Source organism: Manis pentadactyla, chromosome 4 (assembly GCF_030020395.1).
Source record: "Manis pentadactyla isolate mManPen7 chromosome 4, mManPen7.hap1, whole genome shotgun sequence".
NCBI classification, from domain to species: domain Eukaryota; kingdom Metazoa; phylum Chordata; class Mammalia; order Pholidota; family Manidae; genus Manis; species Manis pentadactyla.
In genome coordinates this window covers 171,763,183-171,784,486 of record NC_080022.1, presented here as the reverse complement: position 1 = coordinate 171,784,486, position 21,304 = coordinate 171,763,183, and the positions used below count along the sequence as shown (strand labels likewise).

Genomic DNA, 21,304 nt, shown 5'->3' with positions numbered 1-21,304 from the left:
ACCTAAAAAATTTTATTTATACTGGTCAAGATGAGAATATTGACAATACATTCAATGATGCAAACCCAAGGATGCTAATACTAGTATATTTCAACCTAAAATGCATCAACCTTGCAGAGAATATAAATCAGCCATCTTTCCTAGGTCTAAGATGATTTTTTAGAGACTGTTAACCTTATGGTTCTTCATGTGTTGTTCAAGAAAGAAACTGATTATTCATTACTTTCATTGATAAGATATTCAAACACATAAAAATAAAAAGCACATAAGCTTGTAGTTCTCAACTTAAGGATGTCAATGAGAAGACAGGGATAATACAGGCATATACAGAAAGAATCACTTGGCTATGTTTTTCAAAATCTTTGGCCAAGGAAATTTCCCACCCACTATGACTATGGTATGTCCCTTCCTCTATACTGATAATAATCATTCTAAATGAACACACACACACACACACACAGACATACACAGACACAAAACTACCTTCTAAAAGAAAATGAGCTTATTAGTTAGACTATGAATTATATGCTTAAAGGATTATCTACACCAACACATTCATTTATAAAACTAAAACCTGATTTCACTAGGAAACAACTATAGAACTGCATTTTGTTGGATATTTATTTACAGTTGGGAATCCTGTTTACCATCTTTTCAAATCCCATGTTCTAGTATTGAGTTTAGCTTTTAGATTACAGTAATGGGAATACATAGCAGGTTACACTCTTTAAAGTTGGAAAAATCTTACCAATGAACCTCACTCGGCAGGGTATATATAGCAAGGCTTTGTGCCACCAATGTCCTTAATAAGACTTATATATCTAATTATAGGTCAAATTCCTATACACAAGAAAGCACTGTACCAAAGAGATTATGGTTATTTTATCAAGATTAATTTATCTGCGTGCTAATAATTAATTACATGGACTAAAAATTTCAGTCCATCAGTCTGTAAAAGAGGGTGTAAACTGGGGAAGTCTTGGTGGGTGGGGAATTTCCTTGGCAAAAGATTTTGAAAAACAGCCAAATGATTCTTTGTGTATACGCCTGTATTATCTCTGTCTTCTCATTGACATCCTTCAGTTGAGACCTACAAGTTTATGTGCTTTTTATATTTATATGTTTGAGTATCTTATCCACAAAAGTAATAAAGAATTGGTTTCTTTCTTGAGTAACAGGTGAAGAACCATAAGGGCAATAGTCTCTGAAAAATCATCTTTACCTACGAAAGATGGCTGATTTATATTCTCTGCAATATAATAAATATGCTATAGTTGACACATATCATTTTCCTGTCCTGACCGCTATCCTGAATAATAATCCCCTTTCAGAAATTGCCTTAGGACAACATGGCTTTCCTCAGTTAGACTAGATCTGCGATAAAAATAAGTTCAAGAAAGCAGCACATAAAGGGCAAACACACATGAAATCCTGTAGCCATAAAGACATAATTAGCATGCTTTCCTATTAAAGAAAATGGGATGAGAAGAAATGCCTCTTATCCTTATTCTGTGTTAAAATCAGAATAAGAACAAATTATTGTAATCTGAGCCCAAAGTAAGAAGGTATGATTTACTTTTAAAGGAAGAGATGTATGGCTCTTTTTCACAGCTAAAATATATTTATTTCTAGTGACTCAGTTACTTAATAAGTAATAAGCTTAGGAAAGCTACTATAAATAAAAGCTTTATAAAATAATTCACATTTTCAAGAGATCACTCTTTTTAGATCCCACTCAACTGAGGATCTCAGCCATTGAAAAGTAATAGGTTATAATCAATGTCCTCACTTAAACTGATATATTGTTAGTGGCCACAAACAAAAGAAAAATTTATCTTAATGGTTCTCTGAGTAGATCAATGTTGGATATAATCAGTAAGCAGGTAAGTGGCTTGAAAATTTTTATAAAGTAAATACCTCCTTAAGCTGTTCCTTTCGAAGTTTGTATTCTCTCTTCTGGGACTTCAAAAGGCTATTCAGTTCTTTCTTCTGCTCAGCCTGAATACGTTGTTGAAATTTTTTCTCCTCGCTGGACATCACTTTACACTATAGGAAAATTTTTAGATGGATCAAATTAGCTAAGCAGCTAAGCTTCAAAGCAGCAGTTTAATACACATTAGCAAGGATATTTCCTCCCACCTAGGAATATAAAACCAGTATAATCATTACCAAAACAAGAATATCCAATAAATTATTAACAAGTATTACTCAGCATCGTTATGATTTGAATTTCAGAGAACCACTAAAATGGAACTCATCTTTAAAATGCTGATCTTTTACAGGGTCAGTGTTTTCACCATTTCCCCCCCATTTAACTAGAGTATGCTGCCCGACCCCCCCCACTAATAAAACAAAACCAATGTAATTAAGTTATGACCTTTTATCTAGCTTGACTTGTGTATTAACTACTAAAAGCATACTGCTGACTTACCAACATCATGAACAGATATTCGCACATATTCTGTATGTTGTATAAATTATATACTGTATTCTTACAATAAAGAAAGCTAGAAAAAAGAAAATGATCTTTTAAACTGTCTCCCAAAACATTTTCCAAGAACTATATTGAAAAAAAAATGTGTATAAATGGGCCTGTGCAGTTCAAACCTATGTTATTCAAGGGTGAACTATACATATTCATTGTAGAACATTTAGGAAATACAGAAAAACACAAAGAAGAAAAATCTTGCATGATTTTACCACACAGAGATAACCAATATAAACATTTTGGTGCATACCCTTCCTAATTTTTTCTAGGCATGTATAGATATTGATATAAATATATAAAACAAATCTAAAATCATATTGTACATCCTGTTTCATGAATTCCTTTCCTAAAAATGTTAGTATCTACCTCTTTACAAAGTATTCAAGAAAGTACACCAAACAGGATTCTAAATATTTCTACATTCTTTTGCCACATTATTTCAAAATCAAATATTCATTTACACCAGAAATTATTTTGCTAAATTCTCTATTACTGTGAGAGAGTGATTCTTCTTTTTTTGCAGGGAAGGGTGAACTGGGTAGCTATCAATGCCCCAGGGCAGACTAGCCAGACATATTTGAAGATATGGTGTAAATTTATTGAGAAGTTTGCATTTTACTTGACAACTGTGATTATCAAAATAAATTGAAACTAATGGGACACCAAGGAAATTAGAAACCAGTTTTCACAAAAGACTCCTAAAAAAATGCACCTTTATCATACAGCAGAATGATACTTATTTGTAGTAAACAAATGGGCTAAATGTGAATCTGAAACCTTCTTAATTCCTCTTAATTTAACATTCTCTGTATATTACAGTACTCTTCAATTCTTCTGATATAAAAATGCTACTATAAATTTAAGGTTTCCAAAAAGTACATAGAGAATGATGAATTTTTTTAAAAACCTGAATCACCTACTAACTGATTTATCAAACTCCTCAGATAACCAAAGTACCCAAGGCCTAGGAACAGAATACTTAACGACTTTTTTTTCATTAAGATATCATTGATATACACTCTTATGACGGTTTCACATGAAAAATAATGTGTTACTACATTCACCCACATATATCATCGAGTTCCCCCCATAGGCGATTGCAGTCACTGCCCATCGGTGTTGTAAGATGCCACAGTCACTACATGTCTTTTCTGTGCTACACTGTCTTCCCCATGATCCCCCCCACACCATGTGTACTGATCGTAATAGCCCTCAATGCCCTTCTATCTCCCTCCCCAACTGCCCTCCCGCACCCCTTCCCTTTGGTAACCACTAGTTCCTTCTTGGAGTTTGTGAGTCTGCTGCTTTGTTCCTTCAGTTTTGCTTCGTTGTTATACTCCACAAATAAGGGAAATCATTTGGTACTTGTCTTTCTCTCCCTAACATATTTCACTGAGCATAATACCGTCTAGCTACATCCATGTTGCTGCAAATGGTAGGATTTGTTTCTTTCTTATGGCTGAATAGTATTCCATTGTGCATATGTACCACTTCTTCTTTATCCATCCATCTACTGATGGACACTTAGGTTGCTTCCATATCTTGGCTATTGTAAATAGTGCTGTGATAAACATAAGGGTGCATATGTCTTCTTGAATCTGACAACTTTTTTTCTCTGGGTAAATTCCTAGGAGTGGAATTCACAGGCCAAATGGAATTTCTATTTTTAGTTTTTTGAGGAACCTCCATATTGCTCTCCACAATGGTTGAACTAGTTTACATTCCCACCAGCAGTGTAGGAGGGATCCGCTTCCTCTGCATTCTAGCCACCATTTGTTGTTCCTAGTCTTTTCGATGTTGGCCATGCTAAATGGTATGAGGTGATATCTCATTGTGCTTTTAATTTGCATTTCCCTGGTAATTAGTGATATGGAGCATCTTTTCAAGGGCCTCTTGGCCATCTGAATTTCTTCTTTGGAGAAGCGTCTGTTCATATCCTGTGACCATTTTTTAATTGGGTTATTTGCTTTTTGGGTGTTGAGGCATGTGAACACTTTACATATTTTGGATGTTAATCACTTGTCAGATATGTTGTTTACAAATATATCCTCCCATACTATAGGACGCCTTTTTGTTCTGCTGATGGTGTCCTTTGCTGTACAGAAGCTTGATCTAGTCCCATTTGTTCATTTTTGCTTTTGTTTCCCTTGCCCAAGGAGATGCGTCCAGGAAAAAGTTGCTCATGTTTATATTCAAGAGATTTTGCATATGTTGTCTTCTAAGAGTTTTATGGTTTCATGACTTACATTCAGGTCTTTGATCCATTTTGAATTTACTTTTGTGTATGGGGTTAGACAATAATCCAGTTTCATTCTCTTGCATGTAGCTGTCCAGTTTTGCCAACACCAGTTGTTGAAGATGCTGTCATTTCCCCATTGTATGTCCATGACTCCATTGTGGTATATTAATTAACCACATTTGCTTGGGTTTATATCTGGGATCCCTAGCCTGTTCCATTGGTATTTGGATCTATTCTTGTGCCAGTACCAAACTGCCTTTGCAGTAGAGGTTGAAGTTGGGGAGCATAATCTGCCCCCTGCTTTATTCTTCCTTCTCATGATTGCTTTGGCTATTTGGGGTCTTCCGTGGTTCCATATGAATTTTAGAACTATTTGATCTAGTTCACTGAAAAATGCTATTGGCATTTTGGTAGGGATTGCACTGAATCGGTAGATTGCTTCAAGCAGGGTGGACACTTTGACAATACTAATTCTTCCTATCCATGAGCAAGGGATGTTATTTCCATTTATTGGTATCTTCTTTTTATTGAATGTCTTGTAGTTTTCAGGGTATAGGTCTTTCACCTCCTTCGTTAGGTTTATCCCTAGGCATTTTATTCTTTTTGATGCAATTGTGAATGGAATTGTTTTCCTGATTTCTCTTTCTGCTAGTTCATCATGAGTGTATAGGAATGCAAGAGATTTCTGTGTATTAATTTTGTATCCTGCCACTTTGCTGAATTCAGTTCTTAGTACTAGTAGTTTAGGGGTGGATTCTTTAAGGTTTTTTATGTATAATATCATGTCATCTGCAAACAGTGACAGTTTATTATTTTTTTGTGTTGTCTGATTGCTGTGACTAGGACCACCAGTACTATGTTGAATAAAAGTGGAAAGAGTGGGAATCCTTCTCTTGTTCCTGACTTAGAGGAAAAGCTTTCAGCTTCTCACTGTTAAGTATGATGTTGGCTTTGGGTTTGTCATATATGGCCTTTACTATGTTGAGGTACTTGCCCTCTATACTCATTTTGTTGAGATTTTTTACCAGGAATGGATGTTGAACTTTGTCGATTGCTTTTTCAGCTTCTATGGAGATGATCATGTGGTTTTTCTCCTTATTTTAGTTAATGTGGTGGATGATGCTGATGGATTTTCAAATGTTGTACCATCCTTGCATCCCTGGAATAAATCCTACTTGATCATGATAGACGATCTGTTTGATATATTTTTCATTATGATTTTGTTGAGTGTTTTTGTGTCTATGTTCACCAGGGATATTGGTCTATAATTTTCTTTTTTTGTGGTGTATTTGCCTAATTTTGGAATTAGAGTGACGCTGGCCTCATAGAATGAGGGTGGAAGTATTCCCTCCTTGCCTACTTTTTGGAAAGCTTTAAGGAGGATGGGTATTAGGTTTTCACTAAATGTCTGATAAAATTCAGCATTGAAGGCATCTGGTCCAAGGGTTTTATTTTTAGGTAGATTTTCATTACCAATTCAGTTTTGCTGCAGGTAATTGATCTGTTCAGATTTTCTGTTCCTTTCTGGGTCTGCCAAGGAAGGTTGTACTTTTCTTGAAAGTTGTTCACTCCTTCTGGGTTATCAAGTTTCTAAGCATACAATTTTTCACCGCATTCTCTAATAATTCTTTGTATTTCTGTAGTGCCCATACTGATTTTTCCTTTCTCATTTCTAGACACTCTTTTTTTCTTGATAAGTCTGGCTAGGGGTTTTTCTATTCTGCTTATTTTCTCAAAGAACCAGCTCCTGCTTTCATTGATTCTATTGTTTTATTCTTCTCGATTTTATTTAAGCCTGCTCTGATCTTTATTATGTCCCTCTTCTACTGACTTTGGGCCTCATTTGTTCTGCTTTTTCTAGTTTTGTTAATTGTGAGTTTAGACTGTTCATATCGGATTTTTCTTCTTTCCTGAGGCAGGCCTCTATTGCAATATACTTCCCTCTTGGCACAGCCCTAGCTGCATCCCACAGATTTTGCATTGCTTGATCTGTTTTTATTTGGTCATTGATCCATTGATTATTTAGGAGCATGTTGTTAAGCCTCCATGGGTTTGTGGGTCTTTTCATTTTCTTTGAGTAATTTATTTCTAGTTTCATACCTTTGTGGTCTGAGAAGCTGGTTGGTTCAATTTCAATATTTTTGTATTTACTGACATTCTTTTTTGTAGTCTAGTATATAATCGATTCTTGAAAATGTTCCATGTGCACCTGAGAAGAATGTGTATCCTGCGGCTTTTGGGTGGAGCATTCTGTAGATATCTGTTAGGTCCATCTGTTCTAATGTGTTGTTCAGTGCCTCTGTTTCCTTACTTATTTTCTGTCTGGTTGATCTGTACTTTGGAGTGAGTGGTGTGTTGAAGTCTCCTAAAATGAATGCATTGCATTCTATTTCCTCCTTTAATTCTGTTAGTATCTGTTTCACATATGTAGGTGCTCCTGTGTTGGGTGCATAGATACTTATAATGGTTATATCCTCTTGTTGGACTGACCCCTTTATCATTATGTAATGTCCTTCTTTGTCTCTTGTGGCTTTCTTTGTTTTGAAGTCTACTTTGTCTGATACAAGTACTGTAACTCCTGCTTTTTTCTCCCTATTGTTTTCATGAAATATCTTTTTCCATCCCTTCACTTTTAGTCTGTGTATGTCTTTGGGTTTGAGGTGAGTCTCTTTTAGTGGCATATAGATGGGACTTGCTTTTTTATCCATTCAGTGACTCTGTGTCTTTTGATTGGTGCATTCAGTCCATTTCCATTTAGGGTGATTATCAAAAGGTATGTACTTATTGCCATTGCAGGCTTTAGACTCGTGGCTACCAACGGTTCAAGGGAAACTTCCTTACTATCTAAGAGTCTAAGCTCACTTAGTGTGCTATTACAAACACAATCTAAAGGTTCTTTTTTTTCTCCTCCTTTTTCTTCCTCCTCCATTGTTTATATATTAAGTATCATATTCTGTACTCTTTGTCTATCCCTTACCCTACTTTGGGATAGTTGATTTAATTTTGCATTTCCTTAGTAATTAATTGTTCTGCTTTCTTTAATGTGGTTTTATTACCTCTGGTGACAGCTATTTAGCCTTAGGAACACTTCCATCTATAGCAAGATACACTGCGGAGACAGTTTGTGGGAGGTAAATACTCTCAGCTTTTGCTTATCTGGAAATTGTTTGATCCCTCCTTCAATGTTAAATGATAATCTTGCCAGGTAGAGTATTCTTGCTTCTGCTTCATTGCATTAAATATATCATGCCACTCCCTTCTGACCTGTAAGGTTTCTGCTGAGAGGTCTGACGATAGCCTGATGGGTTTTCCTCTGTATGTGATCTTTTCTCTCTCTCTGGCTTCTTTTAATACTCTGTCCTTACCCTTGATCTTTGCCATTTTAATTATTATATGTTTTGGTGTTGTCTATCTTGGCTCCCTTGTGTTGAGAGATCTGTGCACCTCCACGGCCTGAGAGACTATCTCCTTCCCCACATTGGGGAAGTTTTCAGCAATTACCTCCTCAAAGACACTTTCCCTTTTCCTCTCTTCTTCTTCTGATACCCCTATAATACGAATATTGTCCCAGTTGGATTGGTCACACAGTTCTCTCAATATTCTTTCATTCCTAGAGATCTTTTTTTCTGTGCCTCAGCTTCTTTGCATTCCTCTTCTTCAATTTTTTTCATTTATCGTCTCCTCCACCATATCTAATCTGCTTTTAAATCCCCACATTGTATTCCGTAATGAATGGATCTCTGCTCTGGATTCGTTCCTGCATTCTTGAGTATTTTTCTGTACCTGCATGGATGGGTTTATGATTTTTTAAATCTCTTTTAGGAAGATTGATGAGTTCATTTTCACTTGAACTCTTTTCTGGTGTTTTTGGGATTTTGGTTTGAACCAGGTTCCTTTGACATTTCATATTTGTATGTGGCACCTTCTAGGACCCTGAAGGCGTACTCCCTGCAGTTACTTAGCCCATGGAGTGATTTCAGGGGTCTCAGAGGAGCGGCGCTGGTGACTGGGGGTTGGGAAGAGCTGTTTCCTGCTTCCCAGATACTGTACGTCTCTACACAGCCAGAATAGTAGGCCAAACACACAGGTGTAACCCTCTATGCTTTGCATTTGTAACTGCTGTAGGCAGGACCTCCTTGTGGCTGGACTGATGCCAGGGCAGGGGCAGATGGTTTGTAAGCCAGTGCCAGCCTGCCAGAAGGTGCAGCAGGCTGCATATCATGGTGGAAGGCCTCGGAGCTGTATAGCTAGCCAGGGGGATGGAGTGCCTGAAGTTCCTGAAAAGTTCCCAACCTGCTGGGCAGAGTGCAGCTGGACAATTTTGTCTACCTATCCTTTTTCCTGAGCAGCAAGCCCTGTGCAATCTTTGCCCATTTAGTAGCCCTCTCACTGTTAGGAAGTCTCTCATACTGCCTGCCTTTCTTTTGTCCCAGAGCAGCTGGATGTGAATCCCTGTTTTCCACAACAGCTGGAATCTCAGTCTGTCCAAGTACTCTTCCTGTCTTAGCTTTCCAACCCCACTAATCTCCAGAGCACCATGCAATATAGGTTCTTGCTCCCACAGCAGATCTCCAGGGCTGGGTGTTCAGCAGTCCTAGGCCTCCACCCTGTCTCCACTCCATTTCTCTTCCTTCTGCCAGTGAGCTGGGGTGGGAGAAGAGGGTGGGCCCCTCAGATCATGGCTTTGGTATGTTACATTTTTTGAGGTCTGTTCTTTTCTCAGGTGTAAGAGGTCCGGTGCTGCCTTCTTTCCTGTTGATCTTTTAGGGTTAGTTGTATTAACAATATTTTCATATTATATGTGGTTTTGGGAGGAGGCCTCTGTCTCACCTCTCACGTCGTCATCTTTAATCTGATCTACCTGACTTTTACCACCGTTACATGATAAAACTATCAAGTTACCAGGACAGAATTCCATATCTACTGGTTCCCGACCCAGCACTTGATATTTTACCTATTATATACATGTTTCTCCCTTTCCCCAACTGATTTGCTTGGTTCTGGGGAACAGATACCCTAACATCAAAATGCCATCTTGGTTAATTTTGAAATAGCCACAAGTTAGAATAAGTACATTAGTAATACTGGTCAGCTACCTCTTTTTCCACAGCAGCCTGATGTTTCTTGATCAGTTTCTTCATTTTTGCAGCAAAGTTGTTACGCTGCATTTCAAGATCTTTCTCTAACCTGAGACGATGCTTATCCATCTCAGCCTTCAGCTTATCTTCCAGAGTCATCAGCTGTTTCTGATGCTCAAGTTTTCTGAGCTCTTGTTCTGGCATTTCCCTTGTAACCTACAACAATGGAGAGGAAAGAATAAAATAAAGCAAAACCTTTTTCCTTCAAAACCATCTTAGACCAGTCTACTATCAACTAACTAGGTAATTCATGTAGGAGATCCCACTCAATAGCTTCTAATAAAATTTCATCTGAAAAAGCAAACAAGCTAGCTGGTTCTAAAATTTAAATGGGAATGTAAAGGACCTAGAATAGCCAAAATTTTGAGGGGATATGAAAAGTTGGTAGATTTAAATTTGGTATTCAAAACAGTGTGGTATTGGTATAAGGACAGGCTGTATAGAGCAAAGGAACACAGTGAAATCTGGAAACAGACCCACATATATTCAGTTAATTGATTTACTACCAAAAAGTCAAGTTAATTCAAAGAGGAAAGGAAAGTGTTTTTAACAAATCCTGCTGTAACAACTGGTTCTCTGTATTCAAAATAAATATTGCTTAATCATGCTATACACAGAAATTAATTGGAAAAGAGTCACTTGACCTAAACCTAAAATCCAGAATCAGAGAGCAGGAGAAAACACAGAATATTGTCATGACCTTGGGGTCAGCAAATATTTTTGGGTAGGACACAAAAAACACTGATCATAATGAAAAAAATGTACAAACTGGATTCTTGAACAGAGGCAAAATTCAGGTAATGTAAGATTAATCATTTAAAGTGAACAATTCAGTAGCATTTAGTATATTCGTGATGTTCTGCAACCACTGCCTCATTGTAAAGAAAAAAAATGTACAAACTGGATTCTTAAATAGAGATAAAATTTACATAATGTATGATTAATCATTTAAAGTAAACAATTCAGTAGTATTTAGTATATTCATGATGTTCTGCAAGACTGCCTGTATCTAGTTACAAAACATATATAATACTTCAGAAGAAAACCCTGTATGTTTTAAGCAGTTGCTCCCTAATCTCCCCTTCTGGTAACCACCAATCTATTTTCTGTCTATGGTTTATCTATTTTGGATGTTTCACATAATATGTGAACTGCTGTATCTGGCTTCTTTCACCTAGCATGTTTTCAAGGTTCATCCATATTGTATAGGATGTAACAGTACTTTGTTTCTTTCTATAGCTGAATAATATTCCACTGTATGCCCATACCCTCATTTGTTTATTCATTTATTTGTCGCTGGACCTCTGTTTTGCTTCCACCTTTTGGCTATTGTGAATACTGCTTTAGGAATATTTGTGTATATGCATTTGTTTAAGTACCTGCTTTCAATTGTTTTGGGTATACATCTAGGAGTAGAATTGCTGAGTCATGGGGAATGCTATGTTTAACTTTTTGAGAAATAATCAACTGTTTACCACAGCAGCTGACATTTTACATTCTTACCAACAATATACAGCAGGAGTCCCAATTTCTCCATGTGCTCCCTAGTTGTTATTTTCCATCTTTGTTTTTCTCTCTTAATAGCTAGCCATCTAACAAAACAGCAGCAGACTCACAGAGTCCAAGAAGGGACTAGCAGTTACCAAAGGGAAAGGGGTGGGAAGGGTGGGTGGGAAGGGAGGGAGAAGAGGATTAAGGGGCATTATGATTAGTACACATAGTGTAGAGGGGGGAGACGGGGAAGGCAGTAATAGCACAGAGAAGACAAGCAGTGATTCTATAGCATCTTATTACGCTGATGGACAGTGACTTCAATGGGGTGTTAGGTGGGAACTTAATAATATGGGTGAATGTAGTAACCGGTGTTGCTCATGTGAAACCTTCATAAGATTGTATATCAATGATACCTTAACAACAACAACAAAATAGCTGGCCATCCTAGTGGCTATAAGGTGGTACTCATTATAGTTTTGATTTGCGTTTCCCTAATGACTAATTATATTGAGTATCTTTTTCATGTGCTGTTGGCCATTTGTATATATTCTTTGGATAAATGTCTATTCAAGTCTTTAACACATTTTTAAAAATTGAGGTATAGTTTATATATTAATTTGAATAGTTTTTTGGTGGAGTCTTTGGGACTTTTTTTATGTAGTATCAGGTCATCTCCAAACAATGACTGTTTCACTTCTTCCTCACCAGTGTGGGTGCCTTTTATTTTTGTCTTGCCTGATAATGTAGCTAGGACTTCCAATACTCTGTTGAATAAAAGTGTTGTGAGTAGGCATCCTTGTCTTATTCCTGATTTTAGAGGAAAAGTTTTTAGCTTTTTCATGGCCTTTACTCATTTTTAATGGGTTGTTTGAATTGGATTTTAAAACTAAAATTTGTAATTTATCACAGATGGAGAAAAAATATTTGCAGGACATATCTGAGATAAAATACCTGTATGTTTCTTATGAAAGTCAAACATACATATGCCCTATGACTCAGCCATTTTATCCTATGTATTTGTCACAGAAATTAAAACATCATGTTCAAGACATGTACATGTTTGTAGCATCTTACTATGCTGATGGACAGTGACTGTACTGGGGTATGTGGTGGGGACTTGGTAATAGGGGGAGCTAGTAACCATAGTGTTGCTCATGTAGTTGTACATTAATGACACCAAAATAATAAAATAAATAAATAAATAAAAGTATTTATTTCATCTTCCACTTGCCCCTTAGCAACCTCTAATCTACTTTCTATGAATTTGCCTATTTTAAATACCTCGTATAAGTGGAATTCTAATAATATTTGTGCTTTTGTGTCTGGCTTATATCACTTAGCATTTTTTCAAGGTTCGCTCACATTGTAGCATATATCCGAATGCCGTTCCTTTTCACAGCTGAATAATATTCCATTGTAGATATAAATGTATATATATATATACACACACTATGGTTTGTTTATCCATTCATGTGTTGATGAACACTTGGGTTGTTTCCATCTTTTAGCTATCGTGCCTAGTAACTTTTGGTAATACTGAAAGCAGTGAAGTTAAAAGGGAAGCATTCCGATCCATTGTGAAAAGGAGTTACCTGACCTTCCAATGTTTTCAAGAAAATTTAAAATCTTACACGTGACAGTGTAGCAAACATCCACATTTCCTAAACTGAGATGTTGTAATTTTCTACAATTACATCGTTTTATTTTTAAAATGTAAACATTATGGAAAATGCAAAAATCACTTTCCATTATCACCCACCTTAAACCTTTTTCCATGTCTCAAAGGCAACCATTATCATTAATATCATGTTGTATACTTACTATTTTTAAATACCTTCATTTTCATCTAAGTAACTTCAAATAATACATCATATGGTATTTATTAATTTATTTATTCTAAGATTTTAAAAATACTCTTTTTGCATTCTCAAAACATGTCTCCTAAATGCAGACATTAAACTGGGAATTAAAAAGCCTTTTGCCATTTTAAAATAAGTTGCCTAAAATTCTGTTCCAAACTTCTGATACATCAAAGGAAAAAAAACCCCCAAACTCTTCAACTAACCAGACTAGGAAAATTAGTTACCAATGTTGACATTTTTTTCACTGAAATCCAAATACTCACAGATTCTAGACAGATGGCAGAATTATTAGACATGAGTGTGTGGATTCCCTCCATCATGTGTAGCTCACTCTTGTTATCTGGGGAATCTGGAAGAATGTTAACCCTACCGATTTGACTCCTGGTCCTGTTGGACATACGGGGAACAGACTGATGACTTCCAATATTATTCACTGCTCCTGTCTGTCCAACACCGTGATCTTGGTTCTGAGGGAAAAGAGTATTAGATTCAAATATCTTTATCTCCTGAATTCTTGATTATTAGCACCTAGCACACCGCTTGGCACACACAGTCTTCAGAATGTTAGTGGTCTATTTTGAGAAATTCCTTGTATTTGCCAAGACCAGAAAGTTTATCAGTTGTCAGTCGACAGATTAAAAAAATGACCAACAAGTAAATACCAAAAAGCCCAACCAACTATGTGAAAAAGTTAATCAATTCAGAGTTATTTCCAAAGGGTAGTCTTTTCTCTAAAATTTTTGACATTACTTTGAAATGCATTTCTACTACACATCTCATGGGGTATACACAGAGATGCTGCTCATTTCTTAATGATTCCAATGGTGAAAACAAACCCCAGCCTATTTTTTTTTAATCCTATAAATATCCCTTTTAGTTATTTTTTATTGAAGCCTTTTATATTTCTTTTCTTCTCAGAATATAGTCTTTGGCCTAAACTTCTTCCACTAAGTAATTTAATATTAATTCCTACCTATTTTTATGTAAAATTAAAAATTGTATATATATTTAATCATAATTAGAAGACTGTTCTTCCCAAGAATCCCGGCAAACTTTGGTATCTGAGCACCAATATTACAGTCTTACCATACCAAAACTCTGTCAGATATGCAGAATAATAAAAACAGACCCATGGTATATGGAGGATCTTTTCTTACATCTACAGCCTTAAAAAGTTGCTATTATTCTAATGTTTAATGACATCAGAATTTTATTAATTTCACTTTACTAAAGTATTTCATATACCTAAAATAGCTCCAATTTTCTAGTGACTAGTGTTAGAACTAAAAAACAATATCAAAAATAACAAAACTGTATGTAAGACAATCTTCTATTTTATAGTTCATTAATTACGTAGTGTTATTAAAAAGAAAAGTAACTACTACTCCTGTTTTCAGAATACAGGGATCTTTCTCAATAGAAAGCAATAAAAAAGAATCAAAGCTTTGGCATTGAGACATGAGCAAAGAAGAAAACAGAAAATACTTAGACTAAAAAAGATAGCTCCACAAATCATAAGCTTTATATTTTCCTTTGAGAAAGTTCTGTAACATTTCTACTGCAAATTTGGAAACATGGCAACATGGAAACAACTTGGTCTCAAGAGTAATATATGAATCCGAACCCATATGCTTCTACAGTAAGTTAGTTAACCACTCTGAGCCTTACTTTACTCACCTATAAAATGAGTATTTTAGAACCATGTAGAGGAATGAATTCCTATACACAACTGAAAAGAACGAAGTGTTCTTAGTAACAGAATAAGAATCCTTGGTAATTTTTTTCCCCCAGGATAAATTGAGCTAAGTCACATGTTTATTTTATTTATTTATTTATTTTTTAAAAAGCAAGAAATTTCCAATTTAAGAAACATTTATGAAACATTACACAAAAGGCACTGGGGGAGAGGTTTATACAATAAACAAGATAAGGAGAATGGTTGGTAATTCTAATGACTTCTCTGTGAGCACCGTCAACTTCCAAAACCTGTAATTTCAAATACTTCCAAAAGCGTGTCCCATGCCATCAGACAATCAGGCAAAAAAGTGTTCAGTAGACCAGAATTTTGAGAGGGACTAGATTAAATAAAAGTTGAACAGGTTTCTCTAATAAAAGACTTCACAGAGCTTTACTATGCTAATGTGCACTACCGAGAGTTTGGTTTAAAGAATGCAAAACCTTTTTCTCCACCTGGGACCTTAGAGAATCACTGTGAAGACACAATCTGGAAACCACTGATATAAAAGATTCTTGGCAAGAAAAGTTCCATAAGGAAAGAAGCCAATAAAGAGACCCCAATACTTGAGCCATTTCTAAGTTATTACCTTTTCTTCCTGTGCTTCTACTGCTGGCCCTTTATGTGCCTCCCGGGAAAGGACCTTCTTCTTTTGATTGTGCAGACTGTCCAGCACTCTTTTTTTTTCATCCTTTGCCCTTTGAAGGAGATCTACTAACACCGTTGTAGGGTGCTCCAGAAGCACAAACGGGTGCTGGTTAAGAGTAGAAGGCAAAAGTCAGGTTGAGACCTCTATATTTTTTCATTCAGAACAAATGAATCCCTTCTTGGACCCTAGAGTTACTATCCTAAATAATTATAGATAATGCATGTAATCTATGGTTATCTAATTCTGCTATGCTTTTTACTTCTTATATTTATAAAATGTAATTTACATGTATACACTCTGTGCCTACATAACTTCCACTGTACTTTTTATGAAAACTTTGAACATGACACCTTTGTTGGCCAAATGAAAATGCAGAGTTGAAATAATCAGAGTCTAAGTAAACATTAGGAATTAAGTCCAATTAGAGCCCTAAGTAAACGCTTACAAATTCTTAGAACTGGTTTCATAGAGGAGGCACTATCAGTTCTGAATTACATTAGATTTCAACAGGAATGTATTTACTGATGGTGAATTGCATCACATACTGCTTGGGTATAATGGGTTCCTTTATGTTGCTTAAATGAAACTTCATAAAACACTAGCAGTTGATTAAAAGACGTTATGTATTAGTGATTTTTACCATTGATATTTAATAAAGCTTAACATTATGAAATACAGAAAAGTAGAAAGAACAATTCTACTATAAGATTATCATCATTACATTTGGTATTTTTTGGATATTTATGTCTTCTCAGAAACTTTCCGTGTATAGATTTTGTTTTGTAGTTAGCACACAGATTGCAGAAAGATGACTTGTGCGCTGGAGTTCATGAGATGATCTTGAATTCTTTTAAGACTTTTACCTCCTTTATTAGCTCAAATTTATTTCTTCTCTGAAGAGTTGTAACTATATATTATTCTCTTTTTATTGCTGTAAGTATTATGTTATTTCAACTCATAATGCCTACAGACTATTTCCTCAAATGTTCATGCCAAAATTACATAACCATTATTCTAATTCTGGATAATTATTTTCAGTTTTTCATTCTGAGATAAATAGCTTCATACAGTAAGTCACTTTTTTCCATTTTATTATTTTTCCTTATAACAGACTGCAACAGAAATGTGATTAGGCCAAAGGGAAGGATGCACTTGACAGATTCTTCCTATCACTTTCAATAATGTCAGTATACAAAATGGACCAGGTAAATGAATACATATGCAAGTTTGGCATCACCCAAGGTCAAGTATCCATTCCGGGTGGGCTGGGTTATTACCAAAAGAGCTTCTTTTGCCTTCACTAGGCAAATGTAAGAAGCCAGTCACATTCTTCCTTTTCCTGAGCCTTAGCTTGGTATGTACCACTATTTATAATATTTGGTCTTTTTTATCTGAAAATAATATATCTTGTAATTCTAAGTTATTTAATAGTTTTCTACAAATGGATCCTGCTTATTTTTCACTTACATAATTCATAGGTATACTAAACCTTTTGTTGCTATTGTGAATACCTAGTTTTTGGGCTTGCATTTGAGACTGTAAGTGTGCTTAGGGCCTAGAATTCCCTAAGTGTTACTGAAACTTTATACTGCTCTTCTACATACTGTAGTTGCAAATAACTCTACAGAATATGTACACGATCCTTGCAATATCCTTGCATATTGAACTGCGTGTTGGTGAAAATAAACTGAACTTCTTTGAAATTCTAAAATATGCATGCTGAAAGTTTAATTTTCTAGTGAAAAATCCACAAAATTCCTTAGGGTCACAAAAAGATAGTCAACTGCTACTCACTAATGCCTTATCTAGATGTTTTAAGAACTATATTAAATTGAACAATACTATTATTGCTATTAATAAGATGTGAATCTCTAAATGAAAACATTTTTGAGAACAGAAAGCATATACTAATAATTTATTTAAATTAGGTAACCAAATCTATTGAAAAATGACTAGAATTGACATTACTTTTAAAATATTGTCATTGCTAAGTTAGAAAAACGTATTTCTCAAAAGGAAACAAAAATGTGATATCCATTTTTAACAGTTCTTTTGAAATCTCTTTTCTCCCACAGTATTTATGTAAATGTATTACACATCACTTCTCTTCCTTTCATATTACTTTATATAGGACAGATGGATATATAAAGTATGGTAGATACAAAAATTAAATCCAAAGTTAAACTATGCTTTGCCACCTCTGAAATGACATTGTTCCACATGAGTTAAAATTTGTAGTTGTAACTCATGAATATATTCTTGCACATATAAAAATTAAGTCATTTAGTACTACTACATTGAATATTTAACTATATATTCTATTCAGACATGGTAAAAGCAGTTAATTTTGAAAAGCAAATGAAAAAACTTAGCAACTAAGAAAATTTCCAAGAAAGAATGGTATTATGAAATTAGTATTTTAGCAAAACCCAGTACAGCGTACTTAATACTGATTCAGAATCAAAGAAGAATAAAACACATTCTTTCAAATAATTTCTTAGGTGTACAAAATAGAGTATAACTGACCTTTAAAAGTTTCTTTGATGTAGGGCGATCTCTAGGGTTTTTCTGGAGGCAAGACTCTACAAAGTTGCGAAAAGAACTGGACCTATTGTAAAGGAAAGTATTAAGTGAACATATTGCTATTTTCTTTAAAAACACATCCACAAAGCAAGGCATGTCCCTATGGGTTGGAGGGAGAACAGAAATCATAAAAAAAAAGCAGACACAATACACTGTATATTTCATCATGTAAGTCTATAAAAAGCTATGCAAACCAAGTAATGGATCTTTACCATTTTGCAAAGATAGATGGGCACACATTATTTTAAAATCCTGCTCTCACATACTTAAATATCACAACTCATTCTATGTTGCGGTAAATTAGGGAAGTCAATCATTTTCCTTTTTGCATTCAAATCTAAGATAATATTTTTCTTAGTACTTTTTTTTTTTCTTTTCTCTAGCCACGTCTTTCTTGCTTGACCCTTGGATCATCTTCCATATAGCATGTTTCAGAACATCACGCTATTTGTTTTGGAAAGAACATTTTTTATATCTAAGTATTTAGTGTCCTTGAGCAAATGGACAAAAGTTTCAGAAAACAGTAAAAATTTTTTAAAAATTAGAATTCTGTAACCTACTATTATATAGTGTTACTGATGAGAGTTCAGTAAGGCAGTAAGTAAAAAATATTCCATCAATGTTTGTCATCAATATTCAAATAAGATTTAATTCTTTTATACAAGAATTCTTTTTTGAATCCCTAAAGTATCAACCAGTGTAAAGACAGCCTGTGTTTAGTGTATTTATTATTCAGATGTACCATAATAAACTCTATGCCAAATCTCTACAGAAGCAGCAAAGACCTGTGAACTTGCCTTAATAATGTAATGATAAAAAATAAATTATTGCTAATTTATGCATCTTACTTGTGAATTTTAAAGTATTTGTTAAGTAAGGTAGATAGTCCCCTAGAATTTTTCAAATGCTAGATACACCTGAAGACTTTCCCATTAAAATTTTCTATCACTGATAAAAATCCTTCTTTCCTAAAATTGTCCATCTGTTCTCAATAAACTTCTTTACATGAATAACAGTGTTATCAAAGAAGCACTAGAAGATGCAACATCAAAGCACATTCTGAATAATAAATAATAATTAGAATCATCCAAAAACTATGAATTATCTGGTAATTCTGATAAATTATCAAATCATTTTTACCTATGTTTTATACCATATCAATTATAAACCATTCCCCAATTAGATATCTGTACAGGTTGTGGCAATCTATATATTGCAGTTTTAAAATATGAATGTTTAAATCATGCTATTTATTATATAATCAGGCTTGTATGTGTCGCTAAGGTACAAAAAGTATATTACATTTTATACAAAAGCCATACTTTTTGCTCCCATGTAGCATCACCTATCTTTTATTTCTGAACTGAGTTACATATATGCTATGAAAAGTAGAGATAATAAAGGATATACATGATGTAAGGATAAAATAAAGCTATTTTAATATTTCTTCAGGTTATATACACTTCACCTCATTGAAATGAAATCATTTTGATAACATTATGAAAAAGTATTTAAATTTTACCATGTTGAACAATATATCTCTCAGCCATACTCACCATTCATTAGACTGTAGTGTAGGGGGGTTATTGCTGGTAATGTGATATAAGGCACGCCTTGCATTCAGATTAAATAAAGGAGGCTCCCTTTCCGCTATAAAAGAAAGAAAACTTCCTGTTAAATATGTGCCTGTTATATAGGAGCATGGATGCACTCTTAGGTTTTTTTTTTTAAATAAACCCCAACTTAGGAAAAAAGTTGCAAGTAGAGTTCAGAGAACTTAGTTAAGTGAGTCAATAGAGAGGAAATTGCAGCCCTGATGCACAACATCTCTAAATAGTGTATTTTTCCAATAAACAAGAACATTCTAAGAGAACCTAATACAGTCATTAAATCAGACCATTGATATGAATACATGACTATTATTTAATCCTCAAGCTCCACTGTAGTTTCAATCAAATGTCCTAATAACGTCCTTTGTAGCAAAACTGACCTTCAATCATCTGCACCCTTAAAGGAAATTGGCCATTTTTTCTAAGTTTTAAACTTACATAAAACTGTTCATAAAATATCCCTATAATACTTCCAATATGTGTAAAATCTGGAGTCATGTCCCGTCATTCCTGATATTGGTTGTTTGTGTCTTCTTTCTGTTTGATCTAGCCAGAGGTTTATTAATTTCATGAATTTTCCCAAAGAACTAATTTGTGATCTCATTGATTTTCTCTATTGTTTTCATTTTCTATTTAATTGATTTCTGTTTTGACCTTTTCTGGGTCTCTTTGTTCTGTTTACTGTGGATTGAATTTGCCCTTCTTTTTCTAGTCTTAAGGTGACAGTTGAAGTCATGACCTTGACAATTCACAAGTATACAATTTTGACTCTCGAATATCCCTAAGTTTGGCTTTGTGCTGTTATTAAATTTAGTTTACACATCTCTGGCAGGAATATCACAGACACAAGTGTCACGCTTTTCTCAGTGTATTCTATGATGATCCTATAGAACAGGTCCATGGTTTCAGATAGTCTTGTCATTGATGGTGTTCACTTTGATCACTAAAGACCATTCCACAAGGTTTCATGGTGAAGTTTCACATTTTTTCTTTGTAATAATTAAGTATTTGTGAAAAGGTACTTGAGTCTATATAAATATTCTGTTTTGCATAAAGATCATTTTATTCTCTTATTGTATAGATTTAGATTCTTCATTTAATAATTTATAACCTGCTACTATCATTTATTTTGATGTTGAAATTGTTTCATTTTTGAGCAGTTGAGAATCTTTTGAAGCCGACTTCTGCCTTTCCGGCATGGCTCCATCATTCCCTGCTCAGCTCCTTGCTCTCTGGCGCACTAAGATGTTCCAGGATCATCTTATGCTTTCCCTACTGTAGACACGGCTCCAAGGAGCCGTGGCAGGCAGTGTGCTCACTGCTACTGCCCGTGTCACTTCTCTTAGATCCTGTCAGTGGATAAAGGAAGGGAACACACACGTCCCTCATATATTTGTATTCATACTTGCACATTAAATATCTTTAGTTGTTTATTGAAAACAACTGAGTTCACTACAATATCTCAAATCCAATGCTATGGTACTATTTATTCGAGCCTTCTCTTTC

General features: G+C 34.9%; 2 protein-coding genes across 2 annotated transcripts in view; one reads left to right on the top strand and one right to left on the bottom strand.

Annotated features, from left to right (window-relative positions):
* LOC118907544 (formin-like protein 1) overlaps positions 1–16,810 on the top strand; it is a 58,981-nt gene extending 42,171 nt beyond the window's left edge. Inside the window, exon 21 of the mRNA XM_057499527.1 lies at positions 16,717–16,810. The gene's annotated coding sequence lies outside the window, so the exon portion shown is untranslated. The remainder of the gene's footprint in view (positions 1–16,716) is intronic.
* Positions 1–21,304, bottom strand: part of LOC130683585 (serine/threonine-protein kinase TAO1-like) — a 112,189-nt gene that overhangs the window by 16,631 nt on the left and 74,254 nt on the right. Inside the window, exons 10-15 of the mRNA XM_057501529.1 lie at positions 19,745–19,838; positions 18,132–18,213; positions 15,546–15,710; positions 13,485–13,688; positions 9,824–10,021; positions 1,918–2,046 (exon numbers count right to left, since the gene is read on the bottom strand). Coding sequence (XP_057357512.1) covers positions 1,918–2,046; positions 9,824–10,021; positions 13,485–13,688; positions 15,546–15,710; positions 18,132–18,213; positions 19,745–19,838 — 872 coding nt within the window. The remainder of the gene's footprint in view (positions 1–1,917; positions 2,047–9,823; positions 10,022–13,484; positions 13,689–15,545; positions 15,711–18,131; positions 18,214–19,744; positions 19,839–21,304) is intronic.